At 45.0% G+C, this 25,444-nt stretch overlaps 2 protein-coding genes and 1 pseudogene across 6 annotated transcripts in view; all 3 read left to right on the top strand.

Moving 5' to 3' along the window:
- Window positions 1-5,046: 5,046 nt before the first annotated feature.
- On the top strand, window positions 5,047-5,780 carry LOC105305636 (annotated as a pseudogene).
- Window positions 5,781-16,351: 10,571 nt separating this feature from the next.
- On the top strand, window positions 16,352-19,750 carry ACP5 (acid phosphatase 5, tartrate resistant). 3 transcript variants are annotated; one of them, XM_011380337.2, is made up of 6 exons: window positions 16,352-16,471; window positions 17,546-17,634; window positions 17,875-18,135; window positions 18,343-18,470; window positions 18,588-18,933; window positions 19,332-19,750. In XM_011380337.2, the coding sequence occupies exons 3-6, from the start codon at window positions 17,875-17,877 to the stop codon at window positions 19,581-19,583; spliced, it is 987 nt and encodes a 328-aa protein (XP_011378639.1). In that variant the 5' UTR covers window positions 16,352-16,471; window positions 17,546-17,634; the 3' UTR covers window positions 19,584-19,750. The 3 variants fall into 3 exon arrangements, with proteins under 3 accessions (XP_011378639.1, XP_011378640.1, XP_023379174.1); XM_011380338.2 differs by lacking the exon at window positions 16,352-16,471 and adding an exon at window positions 17,250-17,385; XM_023523406.1 differs by lacking the exon at window positions 16,352-16,471 and having other exon boundaries at window positions 17,423-17,634.
- Window positions 19,751-24,697: 4,947 nt separating this feature from the next.
- Window positions 24,698-25,444, top strand: part of ELOF1 (elongation factor 1 homolog) — a 5,994-nt gene continuing 5,247 nt past the window's right edge. Inside the window, exon 1 of one of the 3 annotated variants that reach the window (XM_011380336.2) lies at window positions 24,698-24,777. Coding sequence is in view for 1 of the 3 variants with exons in the window: in XM_023523388.1 (XP_023379156.1) it covers window positions 25,161-25,181 (21 nt within the window). In the remaining 2 variants the exon portion in view is untranslated. Of the gene's footprint in view, window positions 24,788-25,156; window positions 25,182-25,444 lie in introns of those variants that run through there. The other 2 variants (XM_011380335.2, XM_023523388.1) reach the window with 2 other exon arrangements.

The raw sequence follows: 25,444 nt of genomic DNA, 5'->3' as shown, positions 1-25,444 counted from the left end.
AGACCTAACAGACATATAGAGACTTAACGGTCATAAAAGCAGAATATACATTCTTCTCAAGTGCACATGGAACATTCTCCAGGGTAGATCATATAATAGATCACAAAACAGTTGTTAGCAAATTTAAGAAGCCTGAAATCATATCAGGTATCTTTTCTAACCACAATGGTATGAAACTAAAGATCGATAGCAGGAGGAAAGCTGAAATCTCGCAAATATGTGGAAATTAAGCAACATACACTTAAATAATGAATGAGTCAAAAAAGAAATTTAAAAATATCTTAAAACAAACAAAAATGGAAACACAACATAACAAAACCTATGGGACGCTACAAAAGCAATTCAAAAGGCAACTTTATAGTGATAAACTCCTACATTAAAAAAAGAAAAAATCCAAATAAATAACCTAACTTTACACCTCAAGGAACTAGAAAAAGAATAAACTAAGCCCAAATTTGAAGAAAATAACAAAGATCAGAAAATAAATAATGAAAATAGAGACCAGAAAAGAACAGAAAAAATATCAATGAATCAGCAGGCTTATTGAAAAGTCAACAAATTGACAAACCTTTAGCTAGACTAAGAAAAATAGAGAAACGTTACAAATAAATAAAATCAGAAATGAAAAAGGAATCATTACAACTGATATTACAGAAATACAAAGGGTCATGAGACTATTATGAGCAATTATACACCAAGAAATTGCATAACCTAAAAGAAATGGATAAATTCCTAGAAACATACAACTGACCAAGACTGTATAATGAAGAAACAGAAAATCTGAACAGACCTATAACAAGTAAGGAGATTAAATCAGTAATCAAAAATCTCCCAAAAAAGAAAAGCCCAAGACCAGATAGTTTCACTATTGAACCCAACCAAACATTTTAAAAAATTAATACCGATCCTTCTCAAACTCTTCCAAAAAACTGAAGAGGAAGGCACACTTTCAAACTACTTTTACAAGGCCATCATTACCCTGATACCAAAGCCAGATAAAGATGCTTCAAGAAAAGAAAGTTACAGACCATTATCCCTAATGAATATACATGCAAAAATTCTCAGCATCATGTTAGAAAATTGAATTCAAAAGCACATTAAAAGTATTGTACACCATGATCAAGTGGGATTTATCCCTAGGACACAAAGATGGTTCAACATATGCAAATCAATAAATGTGATACACTGCATTAACAGAAGGAAAAATAAAAATCACATGATCATCCCAATAGATGAAGAAAAGCATTTGATAAAAATTCAACATTCTTTCATGATAAAACACTCAACAAATTGGGTATAGAAGAAACAGAACTCAACGTAATAAAGGCTGTATATGACAGATCCACAGCTAACATTATACTCAACAGTAAAAGTTTGAAAGTTTTTCCTCTAATAACAGGAACAAGACGAAGGTGCCCACTCTCATTATTCCTATTCAACATAGTACTGAAAGTTCTAGGCAGAGAATTCAGGCAAGAAAAAGTAATAAAGTGCATCTTAATCAGAAAGGGAAGAGTAAAATATAATAGGATCTTACAGAGAGAAAATCCTAAAGACTCTACCAAAAAACTGTTAGAACTAATCAATGAATTTAGTAAAGTTGCAGGATACAAAATCAACATACAGAAATCAGTTTCATTTCTATACATTAACAACAAACGATCTAAAAAAGAAATAAAGAAAACAATCCCATCCACAATGGCATCCAAAACAATAAAATACTGGTGTTGCTCTCTAATGCCAACGCCACCTCTAGCTTACTGAATGCCAGATGAAGAAGGAGGATTAGTAGGGAGGCCTCTATACTAGGGGTCATAGTACGCAGACTGTCCCAAAGTCAGCTGGTGGTAAAGCACCAAGGAAGCAACTGGCTATAAAAGCCGCGCACGAGAGTGAGCCCTCTACTGGAGAAATGAAAAACCTCATTTTTACAGGTCTGGTATTGTGGCACTCTGAGATTAGACATTATCAGAGGTCCATTGAACTTCTCATTCCCTCTCAGCATGTGTTGCGAGAAATTGCTCAGGACTTCAAAACAGATCTGTGCTTCCAGACCACAGTCCATTGAACTTCTCATTCCCTCTCAGCATGTGTTGCGAGAAATTGCTCAGGACTTCAAAACAGATCTGTGCTTCCAGACCACAGTTTTTGGTGCTTTGCAGGAAGCAAGCGAGGCCTATCTGGTTGGCCTTTTTGAAGATGCCAACTTGTCTGCTATCCCTGCCAAATGTGTAACAATTATGCCAAAAGACACCCAGCTAGCACGCTGCATATGTGGAGAACATACTTAAGAATCTGCTATAATGGGACCCATTTCATTCTTTAATTTTTTTTCTCTCTTCTTCCTGTTATCGGTAGTTCTGAATGTTAGATATTTTTTCCCCATGAGGTCAAAAGATACCTAAGTGTATGACTACAAGTTAAAAAACAGGGCACAGAAATCAGGTATGGGAAGTTTTTCCATTTACATTTGTGTGTGAATTTTTAATATAAATATGGGGACATAAAGCATTAATGCAATTCAAAATGTTTCAGTGAACAAGTTTCAGCCATTCTACTTTATAACTATTATAAATAAACCTGTTAAATTTTTCTAAACAATGGCAGCATTTGGATTTTTTTTAAGTAAATTTCTTAGTGATGGCAAAAAAAAAAAATGAAGTTTGTAGCACAAATGAAGCAAAATGAAGTTTGTAACAAAATGAAGTTTTTATCACACAATACATTCCATCCATTCACTATACTTCTTTAACTGAATTGTCCTACATGCAAGTACATGTTTTTTAATGTTGTCAGTCTTTTGTGCTGTTCTGGTAAGTTTGCTACTAAAATATATTAAACTATAAAAAAGATAATAACATACTTAGGAATAAATTTAACCAAGGAAATGAAAGACCTGTACACTGAAACTACAAAATATTGATGAAAGAAATCAAAGAAGACACAAATAAATGAAAAGTTATCCCATGTTTATGTATTAGAAGAATATTGTTAAAATGTTCATACTACTCAAAGCCATCTATAGATTCAATGCAATCTCTATCAGGATTCCAATGACATTTTTTACAGAAGTAGAAAAAACAATCCTAAAATTTATATGGAACCACAAAAGACCCCAAATAGCCAGATCGCTTCTGAGAAAGAAGAGCCAAGTTTCCTGATTTCAAAAACACTTCATAATTTCAAGCTATACTCTGAAGCTATAGTAATCAAAATGGAATCGTACTGACATAAAAACAAACACATAGACCAATGCAACAGAATTGAGAATCCAGAAATAAAACCACATGTATTTAGTCAATTAATATTTGACAAGGGAGCCAAGAAAACTCATTGGAGGAAAGAATTTCTACAATAAATGGTGCTAGGAAAATTGAATATTCCTATGCAAAAACATAAAACTAGACCCCTATCTTATACCACTCACAAAAATTAGCTCAAAGTGGATTAAAGATTTAAATGTAAGATCTGGAACCATACAACTTCTAGGAAAAAAAAGAAAACATAGTCTGTAAGCTCCTTGATGTAGGTCTTGGTAATGATTTTTTAAATCTGACACCAAAAGCAAAGTCAACAAAAGCAAAAGAAAAAATAAACAAATGGGACTACATCAAACAAAAAAGGTTTTGTAGAATAAAAGAAACCATCAACAAAACAAAAAGACAATCTACTGAATGGGAGGAGATATTTGCAAATGATACATCCAATAAGGGGTTAATTGCCAAAATATATAACTCATAACATAATATATAAGTAACAACACCAAAACAAAACAAAACAAACACACACACACACACACACACACACACACACACAATTAACAAATGGGCAGGGGACTTAAATAGACATTTCTCCACAGGGGACATACAGATTGCCAATAGACATATAAAAAGATGATCAACATCACTAATCTTCAGGGAAATGCAAATTAAAGCCTCACACCTGTCCAAATGGCTATTATCAATAAATCAATAAATAACAAGAACTGGCAAGGTTGTGGAGAAAGGAGAACCCTCATGTGCTGTTGGTGGAATTGTAAATTGGTGTAGCCACTATGAAAAACAGTATTGAGATTCCTCAAAAATTTAAAAATAGAGCTACCATATGACCCAGCAATTCCAGTTCCGGTATTTATCTGAAGGAAACAAAAACAGTAATTAAAAAAGATATATGCACCCCTATGTTCATTGCAGCATTTTTAGTAATAGCCAAGATATGGAAGCAACCTAGGTGTCCATCAATAGGTAACTGGATAAAGAAGATGTGGTACATATATACAATGGAATGTTATTCAGCAATAAAAAAGAAGGAAATCTCGTCATTTGTGACAAAATGGATGGACCTAAAGAGTATTATGTTAAGTGAAATAAGTCAGACAGAGAGAGACAAATACTGTATAATATTACTTATATGTAGAATCTAAAGCAAAACAAATGAATAAACAAAATGAAACAGAAACAGACCCATAGATATAGAGAAAAAGTTGATGGTTGCCAAAGGGAAAAGAGGTGTGGGACTATAAATAAATGGATGAATGAATGACCAAAAAGGCAAAAATCAACAAGTGGGACTACATCAAACTAAAAAGCTCTGCAGGGCAAAAGAGACAATCAACACAATGAAGAGACAACCTACAGAATAGGAAAAATATTTACAAAATATAAACTTGATAAAGGGTCGATATCCAAAAATACATAAAGAACTCATACAACTAAATAGCAAAACAAATAATAATCAATTTAAAATGGGCAAAGGGCCCAAATAGACATTTCTCCAAAGAAGGTATATGAATGGCCAAAAAGTACATGAAAAGGTTCACTAATTCAACTTCACTAATCATCAGGAAAATGCAAATCAAAACCACAATGAGATATCACCTCATACCTGTTAGCATGGCTACGATCAAAAAGATAAGAAATAGGCTTGCGTCCACTGGCCCAGCAGCCAAGGGTGGGCACAGGTCCTTGAAGGCACACCTCTACAAACCAGACGAAAAGAAACTTTGAGGCGCGCGTTTGGTTGGCTTTTCCTGCATGGTCTTTAGGATCAGCTAGCTGCTCCAGGAAGCGAGATGTCCAAGCCGCCACCCAAACCAGTCAAACCAGGGCAAGTTAAAGTGTTCAAAGCTCTTTACACGTTTGAACCCAAAACTCCAGATGAATTACAAGTCAAGGAAGGTGATATTATCTACACTACTGACACGAGTGATACCAACTGGTGGAAAGACACCGCCAAAGGTGGGACTGGACCAATCCCAAGCAACAGTGTGGCTGAGCAGGCAGAATCCGTTGACAATTCATTGCATGAAACTGCAAAAACAGGCAACTTGAGTTGGTTGAGTGTTTGGACAACGAGTTAGTGTTAACGGCTTTGACAAAGCTGGAAGCATTGCTTTATACTGGGCTTGTCACAGGGGTCACAAAGATACAGTAGAAATGATATTTACTCAACCAAACTTTGAACTGAGCCAACAGAACAAGTTGGGAGATACAGCTTTGCATACGGTTGCCTGGAAGAATTATGCAGATATTGTCCAGTCACTTCTGGAAAAAAAGTGCTAGAACAGACTCAAGAAACAATAAGAAGAAGCTGGCTCTGGACATGGCTACTAACACTGCCTGTGCAATCTCTTAGGAAAAAAAAAAAGGGACAGATGCCATGCGAACATTAACCAATGCTGAGGAATATCTTGATGAAGATGACTCAGATTAATCCCCTTCCAGAGCTTTAAGAGATAAAACTTCTGTTGCTTTTGCAATTCCAAAACCTTATCTTTGCCAGAAAACTATGTAAAAAAAAAAAAAACAGACGCAAAAAATATAAAAAAAAAAAAAGTCTACGTGATGTGGCAGTATGGCACTGTTTGAGTAAAACATGTAAATGAATAGTTCTCACCCTCGGTTTGCCAATAAGTGACTGGATACTTTGCTGTATAAAGTATATTTTTATTCACCAGGGTAGAACAAGAAGAGATTATTTCTATTTACCAAGCTAAAGGAACTTTAAGAATTTATTTCTATAAAAAAAAATCAAGATGGCTTTTCTCGTTAAATTTCTTTACCTCAAGGATTGAGATGTTTTGAATAGATTTTTCAAGGGGAAGAAATGCTTATAATAATAAACCAAAGGACTCAACAGAAAATTGTCAGCTATTCTGACAAAAATAAACATTTTAAGAGACTTTTAAAAAATACAAGAGATAACAAATGCTGGTGAGAAATGTGGAGAAAAGGGAACCCCTGTGCACTGTTTGTTGGTGGGAATGTAAGCTGGTACAGCCACTGAAGGAAAATAGTATGGAGGTTCCTCAAAAAATTAAAAATAGATATGATCCAGCAATTCCACCTCTGGGAATATATCCAAAGGAAACAAAAACACTATGTCAAAGAAATATCTGCACCCCCACATTCATAGCAGCATTATTCACAGTAGCCAAGACATGAAAACAACCTAAATGTCCATTGACAGATGAATAGATAAAGAAGTTGTAGTACATACGTACAAAGGAGTATTATTCGGCCATAAAAAAAGAAGGAAATTCTGACATTTGCAACAACATGAATGGACCTCGAGAGCATTCTGCTAAGCTAACACTGCTATATGATATATTTGAAAATTGTTAAGAGAGTAAATCCTAAGAGTTCTCATCACAAGGTACACAAACATTTTTCTTTTTCTATTTTCTATCTATATGACATGATGTATGTTAACTAAACTTACTGTGGTAATCATTTCACATTATATGTAAGTCAAGTCATTATGTAGTATATCTTAAACTCCACAGTGCTGTATGTCATTTATGTCTCAATAAAACTGGGGGGAAAACACTACCATCAAAACTGTGGCACAAGGAGAAAGTAATGCATTTAAAAAAATTCATAATCTTAAATGTTAATATCTGAAAGGAAAACAGCTGAAAACTTATGCATAAATACAAAAAGTTAATTGGAAGAAAAAAAGCAAAAAACAAAATATAACCAAAGGAGGTAGAAGAAAGGAAATAATTTAAAAATCAATGAAATCGATAACAAAGATATAATAGCAAAGATAGCAAAGCCCAAAGTTAGTTCTTTGGAAAAATAAACAAAATAGACAAACCTATGGTGAAATCCATCAAGGAAAAACTAGAAACCACAAATAAATAATTCAATGAATGAAAAAGAAAAGTGTTGATTAAAATTATGAGCATAACAAAAATATCAATAAATTAGATAACCCTGGATAAATTGGAAAAAGTTCTATAAATATCTTATGAAAACAGAGTCAAGATATAATAGCAAGTTTGAATAATTCAAAACTATTAAAGAAATTTAATCAATAACTAAAAATCGCCCTTCCAAAAAAACCTCACACCCCTTAGCTATCAGAGCCTGTTACCCCCGCGTCCCCGCCAACGGCCTTAAGCACCACTAACGTACTTTCTGCCTCAATAAATTTGCCTATTCTGGACATGCCATGTAAATAGAACCCTACAATATGGGGTGCTTTGTAACTGGCTTCTTTCACTTAGTGTAATAGTTCAAGGTTTATCTGCGTTGTAGCACGTATCAGTACTTTATTTCCTTTTATCGCTGAATAATATTTCATTATATGGATACATTACATAACATTCTTGAAATGACAAAACTATAGACATAGAGAAAAGATGAGTGGTTTCCAAGCATTGAAGGTAACTATGGCTATAAAAGGGTAGCGCAAGGGATGATTGTAATGGAACTGTTATGTATTTTGATGGTGGTAGTAGTCACACAAATCTACTCATATGACAAAACTGCAAAGAACTAAACACACACACGTGCATATAAAGCTGGTGAAATCTGAATAAGGTCAGTGATTGTATCAATTTCCTGGTTGATATAATGTACTCAAGTTATGCAAGGTGTTACCATTGGGAGAAAATGAGTAAAATATATACAGCAGCGGTCCCCAACCATTTTGGCACCAGGGACCGGTGCTCCTGTGAGAATCTAATGCCTGATGATCTTAGGTGGAGCTGAGGCGGTGATGCTGGTGCTGGGGAGCGGCTGCAAATATGGATGGGGCTTCACTCGCTAGCCCACCACTCACCTCCTGCTGTGCGGCCCAGTTCCTAACAGGCCACAGACTGGTACTGGTCTGCAGCTTAGAGGTTGGGGACCCCCGGTCTACTGGATCCCTCCGTATCATTTCCTACAACTACATGTGAATCTACAATAATATTGGAATAAAAAGTCTTTAAAAAGTGTCGCTAAAGTTTGACCCACACTCAAGTGGAAGGGAACTAGGCTCCAGTATTTGAAGGGAAGATATTATGGACTGTTTGTATCCCCCAAATGAATATGTTGAAGCTCTAACCCCCCACATAATGTGATAGTATTACAGATGGGGCCTTTGGGAGGTAACTAAGGTTGGATGAGGTTTGGCGGTGGGGCCTTCATGATGGGATAGTGCCCTTATAAGAAGGGACACCAGAGTCTCGCTCTCTCTTCCTCCCCCATGCCATGTGAGGACACAGCAAGAAGGCGGCCGTCTGCAAGCCAGAAAGTAAACCCTCTCCAAAAACTGAATCAGCTAGCACCTTGATCTTGGACTTTTCAGCCTCCAGAACTCTGAGAAATAAATGTCTGTCATTCAAGCCACCCGGTCTATGGTATTCTTTTATGGCAGCCCCAGCAGACTGAGACAGAGGAATAGCAAAGAAGTTAAACCCATCACACCAAAATGTGTCAAGCAGGGGACAGTGTTGGGGTTAAGCCGAGCTTTGGAGTTGGAAACAATTGAGTTCACAAGCAGGCTGGTGACCTTGGACAAGTCCCATGAGTACTCTGAAATTCAGTATGCCCTTCTATAAAACGAGAGTGATAAGGCTGTTGCAAAGCTACCTTTAAACTGCACGACACATGGACTGCCATCGTGTGGGTTCTCTGTAAGTAGGGGTAGGTGCTGTTATTGCTACTGCTTGTTTCGTTCATGCGATGACCCAGTGGGGCAGGCAGGGCTGGGTCTGCCATGACTTCAGGTGCTAGGCTGACAGGCTTGGACTTCCTTTCCAGAGCACTGGGGAACATTGAGAGATGCGTGGGCAGGGGAGGGACGGGGAAAGATCACTTTCGGACTGGGGCTGACAACTAGGGATTAAGGGCTGGGACAGGCACCTATCGCCCAGGTGATGGGTGTCTGGCTCTGGGTGGTTGCCATGGGGACGGCAGGAGTGAGAAGAAGACAGGCATTCAGGATGAGTACCAGGTGTGGGGCTCAAATGGTAACCCCATGATCCAGGTTGGGAGGAGCAGTTGGGGAGGTAGAAAGTATATCAGTTCATGCTTTGTGCATGCCCGTCCTTCTGCCTAAAAGGGCTTTTCTTATTGTGCCTTCCTGAAAAACTCCTACTGGTCCTTGAAGACACTGCCCAAAGACCCCTGCTCTGAAAATCTATCTGGAGCCAACACAATCTGCAGTTTCCTGAGAAGCCGGCTGCTCATCAGTTTATCTATGTTACTCATCCCTCCTCTGGGAGTTTCTCCCGGGAAGTCTCTGGCTGGATGCCCTCCGCACCCTGCACAGGGGCCTGTTAAAAGCCTTTGCTCGCCACCCAGTTTTTCCCACCTGCTCCACTCCCCAGGTGGTAATGCCCCTCAGGACAACAGCAAATGGAAAATGATGTAAAACCTAAATTAGATCAGGCCCTCCTCTGAGCCGAATTCTCCACTGCACCCACCTCACTGGGGACAAAAGCCCCCTTCCCCACAGCCCCAAAGCCCCAAAGCCGCATGCGATCTACCCCCACACCTCCTCCTCACCTCCCTGCCTTGTCTCCTCCACTTTCCCCCTCATTCCCTCTGCTCCAGCCACACTAGCCTTTAAACAAACTCGGGACAGTGTTTGGGTTTGGGGGAAGCTTTGCTGCCTAGAAAATTCCATCTTTGTAGTTACTTTGTAAATGCATAGTCCATTTAAATTACACCTTGAGAAACAGTTTCTCTTCAGCATCTAGTTCTAATTACAACTTTACTTTTACACCTGGCAAAGCGGACCATCACTTTCCAAGAGGCCTTTGGGTCCACTTGGAATTGTAGTGGATTGAAATCACTTAAACATTGTAGATGGCACTTATTAAAGGGATATATTTTACTCTTCACCCTTATTAAATGCCTCTACCAAGCAAACCCTTCTGAGGTCCTTAACAGTTAATATAAATTTAAAAATTAAATCTATAAATAGGAGAAAACATCCTATTTTAAACATTCCGGTATTGCTTCTGCACTCAGCCAAATTATCGTATACTTTTCAACTTAAAGTTGTCATCCTGAAATCAATTAATCACCCCTGGAAGGAGATATAAAAATCTGGTAAGCTTGTTCTCTCCAAGGTGGTGGCAGGGGCAGTTGAGGGACCAGAGTGGGAACGCGGCTTCTCACTGTAAACTATTTGGGATTTTAAGTTGAAATTACAAGGTGGGAGGCCTTCAACTTTGTTCCTACTGTTTTCTTTCATTGAAAGGAAAACATATCTGAAGCAATTAGAACCCAGTGTTAACATTTGCTTCTTCATGTGGTAGAGAGGCATTTTAGGAATTATCTCCTGTGCTGCTTTTTACAAATTTAGATAAAATACATATACCATAAAATTCATCATCTTTCTCATTTTTAAGTGTCCACTTCTGTGGCATTAAGTACATTCACGTTATTGTGCCACCATCCATCTCCAGAACTTGTTCATCTTCCCAAACTGAAACTCTGTCCCCATTAGACACTAACTCCCCCTCCCGCTCCCCCAGCCTCTGTCTCCAAGAATCTGACTCCTCTAGAGACCTCACATAACTGGAATCACGCAGACCTTCTGTGACTGGCTTATTTCACTTAACATAATGTCCTCAGGGTTCATCCATTTTGTAGCATGTGTCAGAATCTTGTCTGTGTTTTTCAAGTTAAATTAAAAATACAAAAGCATGTACACATTATTTAAATAAATGAGAGCGTTTGCAGGACTGTGATGAATGGCAAACATGTGTGGAGCCTTAGCTTTCTCTCTCGGGACATCTCCAAGGCTGTGGATGCGCTCATCTCCCCCTCTTCACCACAGGTCAATGGAGTCTTCACCTGCTGGTTTTCCGTGGCTGTGAGTCGGGATTTAGCTCCCAGCCTCCCTCTCTCTCCACCTGTCTCCTCACACCTGTGGAGAGCCCACGCTTAGGTTCCTTCCTCTGTTGACTATCTTTGAAATTTTTCAGCAACATACTTTCCCCTTTATTTCTTCTTTCTTTGGGTGTGATTCGTTGGACTGTTCCAGCCGGGTAACATGAAAACTGAGTGTTTTTTAAGGCATTGCCTAGGTGCCAGGAGCTCCTCATCATTTCTACATAGATTTACTAGTTTAATACCTACAGCAACCACATCGGATCTCAGAGAGGCGCCCTTACTATTCCCATTTTAAATAGGCAGCTCAAGCCCAGAAAGGTTAAGCCACTTGCTCTGCTTCACAGAGCTTCGCACATGGCAGAGCCTGAGCTGCCTCCAGTAACTTTTATTTTTTTTTGTTTTGAATCTCACCGGGAATGAGTAAATTATTTCTTTAATAGCTATAACTAAGGTTTGTCAGAACCCAGCCAGGGTACAGTTAAGAATTGTGCCCATCACTGTATGTAAATTTTATGTCAAAGAACTGTAAGCAAATAGTAAACTCTAGTTAATGGTGTGAGCACTGGAGTGTTGAGAGTGTGCAGATGTCTGTGACATTAAAGTAGATAAAAAGTAAGATGGATGAATGGATAGACAGATATTAAAGCAAATATATTCAAATGTTAATTGCAGCAGATACTTGGAGTATGTGGGTGTCCACTCTACGATTCTTTCAACCTTGCTGTGCGTTTGAAACATTTCAAAACAAAATGCTGGGAGGTCTGTCTTGAGCTTCCCACAGGAAGCTCTATCTTCTCCCACCTGCACAGGCAAGAGGTCCCTCAAATCCAGCGTGACCACACTTGGGATTATCCACTGCCCCAAATTCTCCTCAAGCATCCTCCTTAGAGAAGATTCTGATTCGCCAGGCCCAAAAGCTGGGAGCTGCCAGAGAATCCTCCCTGTCACCATTAAGTCCCACTATTTACCTTAAGGTGACCAGCTGTCCTCCCAGTTTATCCAAAAGGGAGAGGGTTCCTGGGATGTGGGACTTCCTGTAGGAAAATCAAGAAAGTCTGGGCAAACTGGGACGAGTTGGTCCCCCAACCATCATTGCTGCCTGTTAAACATGTTCAGTGTATGTGAATTGCCACTGTCCTAGTCTGTAATAATAATACACATAATAATTGTGGTAAGAATAATAATAAGCAGTGGCATCTGGCTTATAGCGAGTGATTGCTGCGGGCAAGGTCTTGTCCCACGTGTTCCATCCGTGGCAGGGCTTTTGATCCACACAACACTCTGTACCGAAGAACTGTAACATCATCCGTGTTAAAGATGAAGAAATGAGGCACAGAGAGGTGAAGTCCCTAGCCAACAGTCACACAGCTAAATAAGAGCAGAGGAGCTGGAATCCAAACCCAGGCAGACGGCTGCAGGCTCAACCACCTCTGGACAGCCATCCGGAGTCCCCACTCTGGGTGACCCCCACTGCAGGCTTACCTTCCCTGAACAATAATCCACGCTTTCATCAGAATGATCATTTAGGTAAATATTGTTTCCTTGATTACAAAAATATCACCAGCTTGTAGTATTTAAAGATGAAATCAATAAAGAAATCAAAATAGAAAGTAATCATTTCCTATAGCAACCCTCCCCAGAGGATACCACTCTTAATTTGGTTCCCGTGGGCACCAGAATTTCTTCTTGGTGTGTAGCAACCGAGCACTGGTAGTTCTGTATCAAGATGTGGTGTGATTGACTGATTGATTGATTGAGATAGATAGTGATAAAGAGAAAGAGAGAGAAGGATAGAGAGGTGGAGAGATATAGGCAGATAGATAGAGATAGATGATAGATAAATAAATGGATAGATATACAGATAGATAGATGTAGATATAGATAGATGATATAGATCTGCCTCTGACTTGCTTTTTTCCAGACTGATCTTGTAAAAACACAGCTCAGACCCCATCCTCCAAACCCATCACCTCCAATCCATAGCTCCACGCCATTATTCCTATGGCACCTTTAGCCTCTGTTCCCCACCTCCTGATACCATCCACTGGCCTTCCCCCTCGGGCTCTCCTCACACCACATGTACCAGTCTGGTGCCAACTCCCTTCACTGACCCGTGCTTGTCAAAGGCATGTTAGCCCCATGACCCCATTTGCCCCACTGAGTGTACATTGGTTGTTTACTCCGACCTGCTCTCATGGGAACTCCCAGTGGGGAGAGTGGGGGAGGATGTTTGACGACAGTAGAGATGTGAAGTGGGTAATAGGGAGGGGTGCAAATTGTGTCAGGGTGTCAGAGTAGTATAAGGAGGTGGCATTTAAGCCAAGTACTCAATGACAGGAAGATGGGGGAAGTGCGGTCCAGTGGCAGGAACAGCAAATGCAAAGGCCCTGAAGTCAGAATGAGCTGTCGTTAGTGTGACTTGAGCAGTGTGATCTGGATGTGAGATGCAGAATCTAATCAGGGGTCACAGAAATATCTCCAAGAGTTGTGTCCAGGTCAGATTATCAACAACGCCACCACCATTAGAGCTGAAGCCAGCTGTAAAGGAGTTGGTGGAATCCACTCAAGGGATGAAGCCAGGAAGGGATGAGGAGGAGTCTGCACATTCAGACCAGAGGGAAGAGGAGTCCTGAAAGGGCATCCCTTCACTCCATCATCCCCCCAATAATTCCCAACAAACCACCTTTGTGTGCCCTGGAATCTGGATGCCAGAGGAACACAGCAGAGAACAAGACCAAGAAAGTTCTTGGCGCCTTGGAGCTCACTCTGGTGGGGAGACAGGCCAAAAACAAGATAAACAGGTATGTGGTTTGTGAGGCCATGATAAGGGTGACAGAAAAAACTGCAGCAGGAGAGGGAGGCAGGATGGGGGTGGAGGGATGCATTTTAGATAAATTAAAGAAAACTGAATACAACAAAAAGGGAGCCACGGGGCAGGGGGCGGAGTGATCTGGATAAGGAAGAGCCTTCTAGGCAGGTGGAACGGCAAGTGCCTAGGCTCTGAGGTCAGCGCGTGGCCCCACTCCGGGAAGGGTAGAAGTCCAGAGCCGTGGTAAGAGCAAAGGGAGAGGGAGTTGTGGCAGGGCGTCCAGACGCCAGAGGAAGAACTCAACCAAAAGACTGATGTTGCTATTAGAATACAAGGCAGGATGGAGTGCGGGGAGCGCAGGGTGTAGGGGAAGCTCTGAGCCAAATCCCGATTCGCCCTCACGGAAATTCAGAACTGTGCTCCCCTGGGCAGGCAGAGAGGGAAGAGCTTATTCAGAAACCCAGAGGTGACCGGAGGGATGTAGCCAAGAAACCACAAGTTTCATTGCACGCTCTGCACAAAGTCTACAAAGTCTATTTATTCGCATGCACATGCTTTTTTTAATGTAAAGAATGTTAACACTTTAAAAAGTTAAAACGGTATTATTAGTATTCCATTTTTCTGAAGGCAAATAAAGGCAGAGAAAAATCAACGGAAAAAAAGTTAATGGATAGTGACTCTCCAGGCAGGGGTATTACTGGCGAGTACAATCGTTTTCTTTGTGCTTTTAAGTATTTTCCAACTTTTCTATAAAGACCACATGTTACAGTAAGATAATAAATATAATTTTGTGTGCTCATAAAAAAATACAGAAAGCATAAAGATTATCCATAAAATACCCTGTACTCGCCACATTAAGAAGCAAATGTTAACATTTGGACCCAATTGCTTCTGATAATTTTTTTTTCTTTTTTTTCAAAACAGTCGGGATAGAGTTGAAGCCCCTTTCCACTCCCCCTGCTATCTCCTCAGAAAGCAACCACCGCCCCGAATCTGGAGGGAGGTCTGTTTTCCTGTGTTTACATTTGACTACAGATATGTTAAGAAGTCTGCATTTGTTCTGCTGGCAAAATAATTAACAGAGCTTTCGAAGCTAAACTGCTTAGACATAAATTATAAAAGGGAAAGAGAAGGTTCCACCCCACCCCCAAAGAAAGGAGAGTAGTTAACAGTTAGAATATAAATTTCTCTTGCTTGTCAGCCCCAGCAGGGCGGGTTTTCCTGTCTGTTCTGTTTACTGCTGTGTCAGCCAGTACTGGGCATACAGTGGGTGCTCAATGCATGTTGAATACATTTTTCAATTTCTTGGATCATGCGCTTTTTCAAAGTAAACTATTTTAATTGGGAATAATTTTAGATTTACAGAAAAATTACAAAAAGTAGTGCAAAGAACTCCGATATACTTCTCACTGTTTCCAATATGGCTAACATCTTCTAGAACCATGATCCACCTGCATCACTGAGAAATTATGTCTCTTAGTTGTGTTACAAGTCACAAAACTCCAGGCTTTATTTAGGTGTCCCCAGTTTTCACACCAGTGCCCCTTTTGGGGCCCAGGATCTCACATTTCATTGTGTCCTCATGTCTGTTGTGTCTCACCCAGTCTGTGACAGCTCCTCAAACCTTTTCCTTTTCATAACTGGGACATTTTTGCAGAGTACTGGCCAGGCCTTCTGTAGACTATTTCTCAATTTGGGTGCATCTAGTATTGCTGTCATCATTAGCCCGTCGTTACAGGTTGCTGGAAGAAACCCAGAGGTGAGGTGCCCTTCACAGGGACATCAAGGAGGCTTAGAACTGTCATGTTAGCCTGGACCATGGGATTAGGTTGGCGTCTGCCAGAAGTCTCCATTGTAAAGTTCCCATCTTTTGCTTTTACATACTTTATTCATTGGATGAGTCAAATGAGACCCCCCTCACCACCACCGACCCCCAACCCTCAGTCCACACACTCAAAGGAAGGCAGGAAGGACTGAGTTCCGGCTCCCAGAAGGAGGGGCCTTTCAACTTCCAGTGATTTCGAATTCCTTGCAAGGAAGATTTGAAATTCGCCTTCACACCCATTTTAAAGAGCAGGAAACTGAGGTTGAAGACAACAGACTCCCTCATTAGAGGGTGGCCCAGCACGTGGTGAGGCCCCACGCAGAGCTGGATCGGGACTGTGGTGCCCCAAGTGTGAAGGCAAGTGGCGGCTCTGGGCCCATGCAGGGGGAAGAAAGGAAATCCGGTTCCAGAGCCACCCCACCCCCCGCCCTCTCGATCACTGGGTCTGGGCTGCCCTCCAGGGTGCGTTACCCCATTTTACAGATGCACTGCCTGCGCCCGGAGGCGTGGCGGCGCCGGGTGGCAGGGCAGGATTCCGGGGCGCAGCCAGGTGGGGAGCACTGAGCCTCAGAGGTCACTCTCCCCAGCCGGCCCCAGGCCCACGGGAAGGGCGGCTGGGCCTCTGCACCTGAAAGCCTGGCTTTGCAAGCGCCCCTCACTTCAGCTTGGCTGGCTCCGGAGCCTGGCCGTGACCTTAATCCCGGGCCTCATAAATCGCAGGTGAGACCGGCTCCGCGGGTGTAGACGCAGGCTCCTGCGTCCCCGGGGGAGGGTTCTCCGCCTGTCCTCATGACCCACTTCCTGTTTGTCTGGGCCGTGGGAATGAGAGGGACAAACAACCAGCCGGTGCTGGGAGACCCAGAGGTCGAATGAGGGGCCCCCCATCTACCCTGGCAAGCGGCTGCAGGAAGGAGAGTGTGTGTAGGGGTTGAATCAAGGAGGGAGAAGGAAAGCAGAGAGGTGAGGGGCAGGTCAGGCCACACGTGCAGGGGCCCCACTGCCCAGGTGCCTGCTCACCTACCCTCAGGGGCTGGGGTCACTTGGAGAGCCTGCAGGCAGCTGCTGAGGGTGTGAGGGTCAAAAGCCTATGGTCACATGTCCTGTCATCAGCTGCCTCCTGCCTGGGTTCCTCCTGAAGGAATGGGGGTGGGGAGGAGAGGAAGGTGTGGGCAGGACTTCCTGGAAAAGGGAGACCCTGCTGTCTGGGGGAGGGGAATGACCCTGGGACACATACTCAGATATTGTCAAACGCCACACACACCATACGCACAACTCGCGTTAGAGACGCAGCACAGACACACAGCACGACCCAGGCACAAAACAGACACACAAGTCATCGTCCCACACAGTTTCAGTTGAGAATTCAGTCACACATCACAGACACCACACGGACCTTGTCAGCTCAGTGTACACATCTACACAGGACTCCTAGGCACACAGCAGACATGTGACCCAGGCAGGCACGCTTGGCTACACACAGAAAGCAGCTCCGACACACCCAGACACGGGCCAACAAACACGTCCTCAGAAAACACGGACACACGAGACGTGCGCCTGGCCAAGGCATACACCACACAGGCAGATAACAGGCACTTCGGACCCATGACACAAGCTTGGGTGGGCAGACAGAGGCTGTGAGTGTAGGAGGGGCCACATTCGTGTGCCAGACCCCCACCCCAATCCTGGTCCAGTGCTGAGGAACTCCAGAGCTCACATGACCCAAGGGGAGGGCTTCTGAAACAATCCTCGGAGAAACTGCATCATCCTCACTAATGATCCATTTCCGCCCCACAGCATAAAGGCTCAGTGACCCTTGCCAGTTCATTCCTGGAACTCACCTGCCTTTTGCAGTGCCTAGCTGACTGGCTTGTGCCTCTGCCAGGGTGAGTGCTGGGCCCGGGATGAGGGAGGGCAGAATGAGCCTGCATGGTCACCCTTCCTGGCCCCTGGCTGGACACCGCCTGCCTGCTCACCCACCCTGCCAACCCTTCCCCTGAAGCCCTGGGAACTAGGGCACCCCCGAGGGTTTCCCGCTGGGCCACGGCAGGGCAAGTGGGAGCCTCAAGAGCCTGCTGCCCAGGCCTCAGTGCCAGGCGCCCAGACACTTGTGTCTCCCCTCCCAGATGGACACAAGGAGGGTGCTGCTCATCCTGCAAGCCGCGCTGGTGCTCCCCCTGGCTGACAGCACTGCCCCCATCCTCCGCTTTGTGGCTGTGGGTGACTGGGGCGGGGTCCCCAACGCCCCATTCTACACAGCCCGGGAAACGGCCAATGCCAAGGAGATTGCCAGGACCGCAAAGATCCTGGGTACGGACTTCATCCTGTCGCTGGGGGACAATTTCTACTTCACTGGAGTGCAGGATGCCAATGACAAGAGGTTCCAGGTGTGTACCACTGGAGTGGGGGGAGGGGACATGTAGAAAAGCCACTCGACCTTTTGACTCTGACGACCTGAAGATGGCAGAGGGAAGCAGACACTTGTAGGGACCTAGAGCACTCCGTGTCTCTCTTGTCCCCGGCTCCTGAATTGGTGGGAGCTTCGGGGTAGCTGCTCGACCCTGAAGTGGGGGTGCCCTTTCTGTTGGCTGCAGGAGACCTTTGAGGATGTGTTCTCCGCCCCGTCCATCCGCAGCGTGCCCTGGTACGTGCTGGCTGGCAACCATGACCACCTGGGCAATGTGTCAGCACAGATCGCGTACTCCAAGATTTCCAAACGCTGGTGAGTCTGCCCCATCCCCCAAGCCTCGATCAGGTGGACGGAGGGGACCACAGGCCTGAGCTGACCCCGGGGCCTCTCCACCCAACACGTGTGCCCACCACCTCTGTCCAACCACAGGAACTTCCCCAGCCCTTACTACCGCCTGCACTTCAAGATCCCACGGTCCAATGTGACCGTGGCCATCTTCATGCTGGACACAGTGACGCTGTGTGGCAACTCAGATGACTTCCTCAGCCAGCAGCCGCAGAGGCCCCGAGACCTGAATATGGCTCGCACACAGCTGTCCTGGCTCAAGAAGCAGCTGGCGGCGGCCAAGGAGGACTATGTCTTGGTGGCCGGCCACTACCCCGTGTGGTCCATTGCCGAGCATGGGCCCACCCACTGCCTGGTCCGTCAACTGCTGCCACTGATGGCCACTTACAAGGTCACTGCCTATCTGAGTGGCCATGACCACAACCTGCAGGTGAGGGGCCTGCAGGCGGGGTGAGGTGGGGAGCTAGGTAAGGGATCTCCACCCTGGTCAGTGTGCCACATAGCACATTGGGATTCTCCTGCTGTTTGGGGGTCTCCCAAATGTCACTCTCCCTCAGACTCTATGTTCTGTGACCAGAAAACAGCACAGAGTTCTCCATAAACCTACCAATTGCCAATAGCTTACTCAGTGCAGATTCATGAAGTAGGATCAATACACTCCGACAGGCAGGCAAACTGAGGCCCAGAGGGGGTTACGTTCCTTGCCCAAGGTGACTCAATGGTCAGGGACCACTTGAGACCCTGGACTCAAGACAGGTGGGCGCGAAGCCCATGGCAGACCTCACTGAGGAGCTGGGGACTCACTGACCCTGGGTCCTCCGTCCACAGTACCTTCAGGATGAGAACGGCCTGGGCTTCATACTGAGTGGGGCTGGGAACTTCATGGACCCCTCGAAGAAGCACTTCCGCAAGGTCCCCAACGGCTACCTGCGCTTCCACTATGGAGTCGAGAACTCATTGGGCGGCTTCGCCTACGTGGAGATCAGCCCCAAAGAGATGAGCATCACTTACATTGAGGCTTCCGGCAAGTCCCTCTTCAAGACCAGGCTGCCAAGGCGAGCCAGGTTCCAGCGCTTGTGAGGGGGCCTGAGGCGGACAGGCTTACTTGCTGGGACCCCACCCCTCGGCAGTCTTTCTCCGGGGCCTGTGGTACTGATGAGCAGGAAGGAAAAACCAAAAATGCTCCTAAACCTCACATCCCTCTGTCACTGCCAAATATTCAATAAAAAAATAGATGCAAGACTAAATGTGTGTGTGTCACCAGAGTCCCTCTCCTCGCCTCTCTGGTGAGCTGCGTCACCTGGGTTTGAGAGTGTCTAGCTCTCCGCCTTGCTGGCCTGCACTTCCATCTCTTAACCCCATTCACAACCAACTGGCCCCATATGTGTATGTGATTTTAAGTAAAGACCATACAGAAAAAAAGGGCATGACAGGAAGTGAGCCTTCCTCTCCCATGCCCACCTCCCCAGGGGCAGCCACTGCCCTCATTTGCTTTTCTTCCACAATTGATGCCTTCATAATAAAAACATCCTCCCTCTTTTACACAAAGCAACACAGTATCCACACAGTTCTGCACCTGTTCTTTCTGCTTAACCACAACTCTTCCTACTAAACCACAACTCAACTGTTCATAACAGAACATTCACTTTGTTATTTTCAACACGGAATTGCTAACACTGTCATATGGCTGGAAAATCTAAAGTTTATACGAAGGTTAAATCTCTTCCCCGCTCCCTGACTTTCCCTCCTCCTCTAAAAAGAACTTTTTATAAATGCTTTGTTTCCTGGCAGTGTTTCTATGCAAATAAAAGCAAATATGAATTGTTTTTCTTCCCTTTCTCACTGATCTGCACCTTGCTTTTTCGTTGTTTTTTTTTTAAACCAACTTTAGTGAGGTGTAGTTAACATTTAAAGTGTACAGTTCCATCAGTTTGACAAAGACACACACCCACAAACCCACTACCACAATCAAGATATAAGTATACCCCATACCCCCAAAGGTGTTCTCTGCACTTTTCTGTTTCAGCCCGTTACACCAGGAGACCTGCTCATCAGCCCTGGTGGCTTCTGACTCTTTCTGCAGCTACAGTGTCCCCGCTGTGTGCCTGACCCACTGCCTATCTAACTAGCCCTCTCCCAAGGGTTGCCAAGTTGCTTCCAATAATTCTGTTCTCCTCAGGTGATGCTGCAATAAATGACCCTGCACCTGTTTCCTACATGGGCAGGTATGTTTGTAGGATAAACAATACATTCCCAAGAGCAGGACTGTCCTTTTTAACAGCCACAGACCTTCCATTTATGTCCCTGGCTCCTTGCTGGGGCCCGCCGAAATCATCTTCAATCTTTCCCTTTTACCAACATAGCTACAGTGGGCATCCCTGGACCCGCATTTTTATACATCTGTGTGAGTATGTAGGAAAACATCTAGAAGTGGAATTATTTCAAGGCCTGTTTCTTATGATGAATACTGAAAGCAGAATGTGCACCCTGAGCTCAAAACTGCAGAGAAGCCCAGTTCCCCTCTGGGGAGAGTTGAGTAATACCCACCCACAGACAGCCTGAGCCACCCGGCGCAAGGCGAGTCACCGAAACCTCTCCCTTGGCCCGCCTTCAACTGCCACTTCGGCTGCTATAGGACAGGGACTGCCAGCCCGGCTGAGTGAAACAAAATAGCAACCTGGACAAAATGTAACTGAGGTTACTGCTGGAGAGAGGGACTCAGTGGAAGTGGCACCTTCTGTTCACTACTTTAGAGATGTCCATAGTGTTGAAACTGTTACAAGGTGCACGTGTTACTGTTAAAATTAAGCAAAGCTCTACTACCAAAAGGCCAGCCCTGGGTTCCTTCCAGCTGACATTTACCCGGCTGGCATTACTACCAGCCAAGTTCTATGCAAAAAAACCCACCATCACTTCTAATCCTGACCCATGAGGCACGGGCCATAGTCATCCTTGCTCCTCAAAGGACATTACAGACACTGGACAGATGAAGTGACCAAGGTCATGCCCAGGAAGTGGCAGACCCTCACTCTTAACCGCAATAATCAAAGCAGCTCACAGCCACTCTGCCTCTTCCCACTGACTCAGAGGCTCTAGGCAGGCAGGAGTCTGATTCAGAGGTCAGCCCAATGTCCCCATTTGCAGGGCCCAGAGCGTGGAATTAGCCCAATGTCCCTGTTCACAGGACCCAGAGTGTGGAATGGAAAGAAGTGACACATCTAAGCTGACAAAGGGAATGAGTGGCAGGGAGGGCGATTGGCCTCCTCCTCCACAACGGCCAAGCACTGCTGCCCAAGTTCTGTACCCGATAGCTGGGGACGCAAGGATCATCAAAAAGATTAAGGCAGGGTGGACACTTGCCCTCAGAGGGGACAACGCTAACCAGCACACGGCCATCATTAAAAAGACGTTTTCTCAATTGCAAGGAACAAGATGACAGAGTTTCTCAAGGCCAGTCGCTGGGACTCATCTCTTCTCATTCTTCCCCAGCAACCACATCTGATTCAATCTCCATGGATATTAGCCCCCTCCACTCCTCACACCAGGTGCTGGGACTGGCACCAGCCCCCTCATGCAGCAAGCAGGTTGTCACCAGTGAGTCAGACCATACCTACCTCCTCAACAGCTTCCAAGGCCAAGAATCATGATTAAGAAGGTGGAAGACCTGCCTTCGGCAAAGAGCAAAATGCACTGTCATCAAAACAGCATGACATTTGCTCTGGGAAAACATCCAGAGGGAATCCAGAAAGGAACTCAAGAAAACACAAGAACATGATGTGGGTTAAAGGTGGCACTGCACCGTCACAGAAAATGTATAATTTGCCAGGTCAATTTGCCCGGAAGAAGCCAGAGCCTAAACCCTACGTCTAACCATATACAAGAATAAATTCCAGAGGGATCACATATTTCAGTGTAAAAATAAAAGAGTGTAAGATGAAAATGAACATCTCCCCAAAAATCTGAATGAAAATGGTTCATAGTAGCACTATTTATCATTGCCTCAAAACTAGAAACAGCCCAAATGTCCAACGATAGTTGAAAGGCTAAATAAGTTGGTATACCCTCATAACAGAATACAACTCCATGATAAAAAGGAATGAACTACTGGTAGACACAACATGGATGAGTCAAAGGTAGTAAGCTGAGTAAAAGAAGCCAAACTCAAAACTACATATTGTATAATTCTGTTTATGTGACTTCCTGAAAAATACAAAGCTATAGGAACTAAAACCAGATCAGTCGGTGCCAGGGACTGGGGGGCAGGGAAGGAACTGACTACCAAGAGACATGAGGAAACTTCTTGGGGTGATGGAAACATTCACTATCTTGATTGTGGTGATGGCTTCACAGGTGTATGCATGTCAAGATACAAAATTTCATAGTTTAAATACATGCAGTTTATTGTCTGTCAATTATATCTCAATAAAGCTATGGAGGAAAAGAGGGAGGAAGAGATGGGAGAGAGGGAGGGAGAACCTGGCAATCACCAGCAAATATAGGATTGCCCATATATCATGGCACAGTCACACCATGAATTGTGTAGCTACTAATTCACTGTATGAATATTGACATACAGTTTTAAGTGGAAATAGCAAGGTTCGAGGCAACGTCCATAGTATAATCTCATCTTGTGTGTGTCCAGGTTTGCACCAGCACTGAGGTGATCCTTCCAAGGGAAATACTGCCCCCTAGTGGAAATCTTGGAGATAGGTCTATTTGACAAACATCTCATTACAAGTTATTTTCTTATCTAGGTCACCAGTGACCAAACCCTTGCCAGTGTCAATGGTCAATTCTCTTTCCTCATCTTACTCAAACTCCCAGGCACATACGACACAGCTGACCACTCTTTACGTCTTGAAATACCTTCTTCTGGAGGCTTCTCAGAGATGAAACGCACTTCTTTCTCCTCCTACCTCCCTGGCCTGCCCAGTCTCTTGCTGGCTTCTCCTCCTAACTTCTAAAGTTGGGAAACCCCATCTCCTTCTCAGCTTTCTTCTTTTGCTATATTTTGCCCCGTACCCCTGAAACCAGGTGGCCTCCTCTGACCCCAAGGCCTCCAATAATCCCCATATACGAATGACTCTCAAAATCAAATCCGGATCTTTCTCCTGAGCTCCAGACTCCATTTCCAATGGCCTATTCCATACCTCTGCTTGCTTGTCTCAAACTTATCCAAAACACAGTCCTTGACTTCTCCAAATCATCTCCCCTGAGCCTTCCTCATCTGAATGAGGCAGAACCCAGGGCTCCACAGGACTCATCCTTGACTCTCCTCTCTCCTCTACTCCATCATAAATTTTAGGGGTGCTACTTCTATCTACGTAACTCCTACTAAGGCTTTGGATTCCAACTTGGGCAGCAGCCCTCCCTAACCTCTCAGACTAGTTTGGCAACCCTCTCCACTACCATATGCTCTCAGAGAGCCACACTTTCCTCTCCCTCCCCGCTCCCCCGCCCCGCCCCCACCCGCCGCACTGAATAGTGTGGTAATTGATCCTTAATGTTTATGTCCCGCCTCTTCACCAAATTGTGGGAATTGTGGAACCTCGTTCCCTCTCTGCTTCCCACCCACCCACTCCCCGCCCCAGCCCCTGCCTGCCTATCCAACCTCTATTATAATCTCAGTGTGGTCCCCAGACCAGCAGCATGTAAGTCACTGTGAAGCTAGTTGGAAAGGCGGACTTCCAGGCCCCCTTCCCGACCTAATGAATCAGAACCTGAATTGTAATAAAATTCGCAGGTTCTAGTTAAAAGTTTGGGAGAGCGTCTTACAAGCTTCTCCTCATCCTGCTTCAGCCATACGAGTATTTGCAGTATCCCTTAGCACCGGGATATTGGAATGTCCCACGTTGGGGAGACCTAGGTGGGCTTAAGGGTCTGGGGCTTGAATGCGGAAAGATAAATAAGACATCCCCAAGGAAGATGTAGCGACCGAGGGCAAGGCTGCCTTTTCCGCGCTGGGATGGCTCGGCCCACAGCCCCCGAAACGCAGGAACTGCCACTCCTAGGAACTGACCAGAAGTAGTGCTCTCCTGCGCGGTGACAGTCATACGCAATCGAGCCCTCGCGCAGGCGCACTGCGCAACTCCCGCCGGGCCCCCGAAATGAGAGTACGCATGCGCACAAAGACGCTAGAGGAGGCGGGGCCTGTTCACGGGGCGGTCCCGGCCGCGGGTGGGTGGGACATGAGGGGAGGAGAAGGGGTTCCGCTTCCGCCGAGAGCAGGAAGTCCCTGTCTCCTGGGTGAACGAGGCTGTCTCAACGAGGGAAGGCGAGTGCAGGTTCGCGCGGGTGGGCGTTGCAACCGGGCCCGACTGGGTGATCTTCGATTCGGGGGCGCTCACGGGGTACTGTAGGAGTCGCTGAAGGCTCCGGGCATGGGGGTGGCCCGTCGGGAAGCTAGATTCCCCCGGGCCCCAGCCCGCTAAGCGCAGCTGCTCGGAGGTCTGGTTCCTAAGGGCGGGAGGCGACGCCGAAACCTTGGTGAGGTTGGAGGGTCCTCCCACCCCCCGCCGCTTGAGTCACGGCAAGATCGGGGGGACCGACCCGTCTTCCATCCCCACCTGGGCGCTCTTGGGCTTACGTTACCACCGAAAGAAAGGCCGGAGCCCCTGGAGCTTTACATGCAGGCCAGCCCCCTTTTCTGGGGTAGAAATGGAGGTGCTGAAGTCACGGGTAAAATGAGGTTCTGGGAGCTATCTGTAGTTTCTGATTCAGGAGACATTCGTTCATTCAAGAAGTAATTATTGAGCGCTTAATGCAAAGCAGGCACTATGGATGCTGGGGCTTTAGGAGTGGCCAAATCATGCCCTGCCTCTCCAGAACTGACATTCCAGTGGGGAGAGATCTGGAGTAGGGTTCAGAAATGAGCGTTTTTTGAGCACCCCCAGGTGATTCTGTTGTAAGTGGTACCCAGGGTCAGGCTTTGGTTAAAAAAA

Source organism: Pteropus vampyrus, unplaced genomic scaffold (assembly GCF_000151845.1).
Source record: "Pteropus vampyrus isolate Shadow unplaced genomic scaffold, Pvam_2.0 Scaffold391, whole genome shotgun sequence".
NCBI classification, from domain to species: Eukaryota; Metazoa; Chordata; class Mammalia; order Chiroptera; family Pteropodidae; genus Pteropus; species Pteropus vampyrus.
The sequence above is the reverse complement of the archived record's forward strand: the minus strand, read 5'-3'. Positions and strand labels throughout refer to the sequence as shown.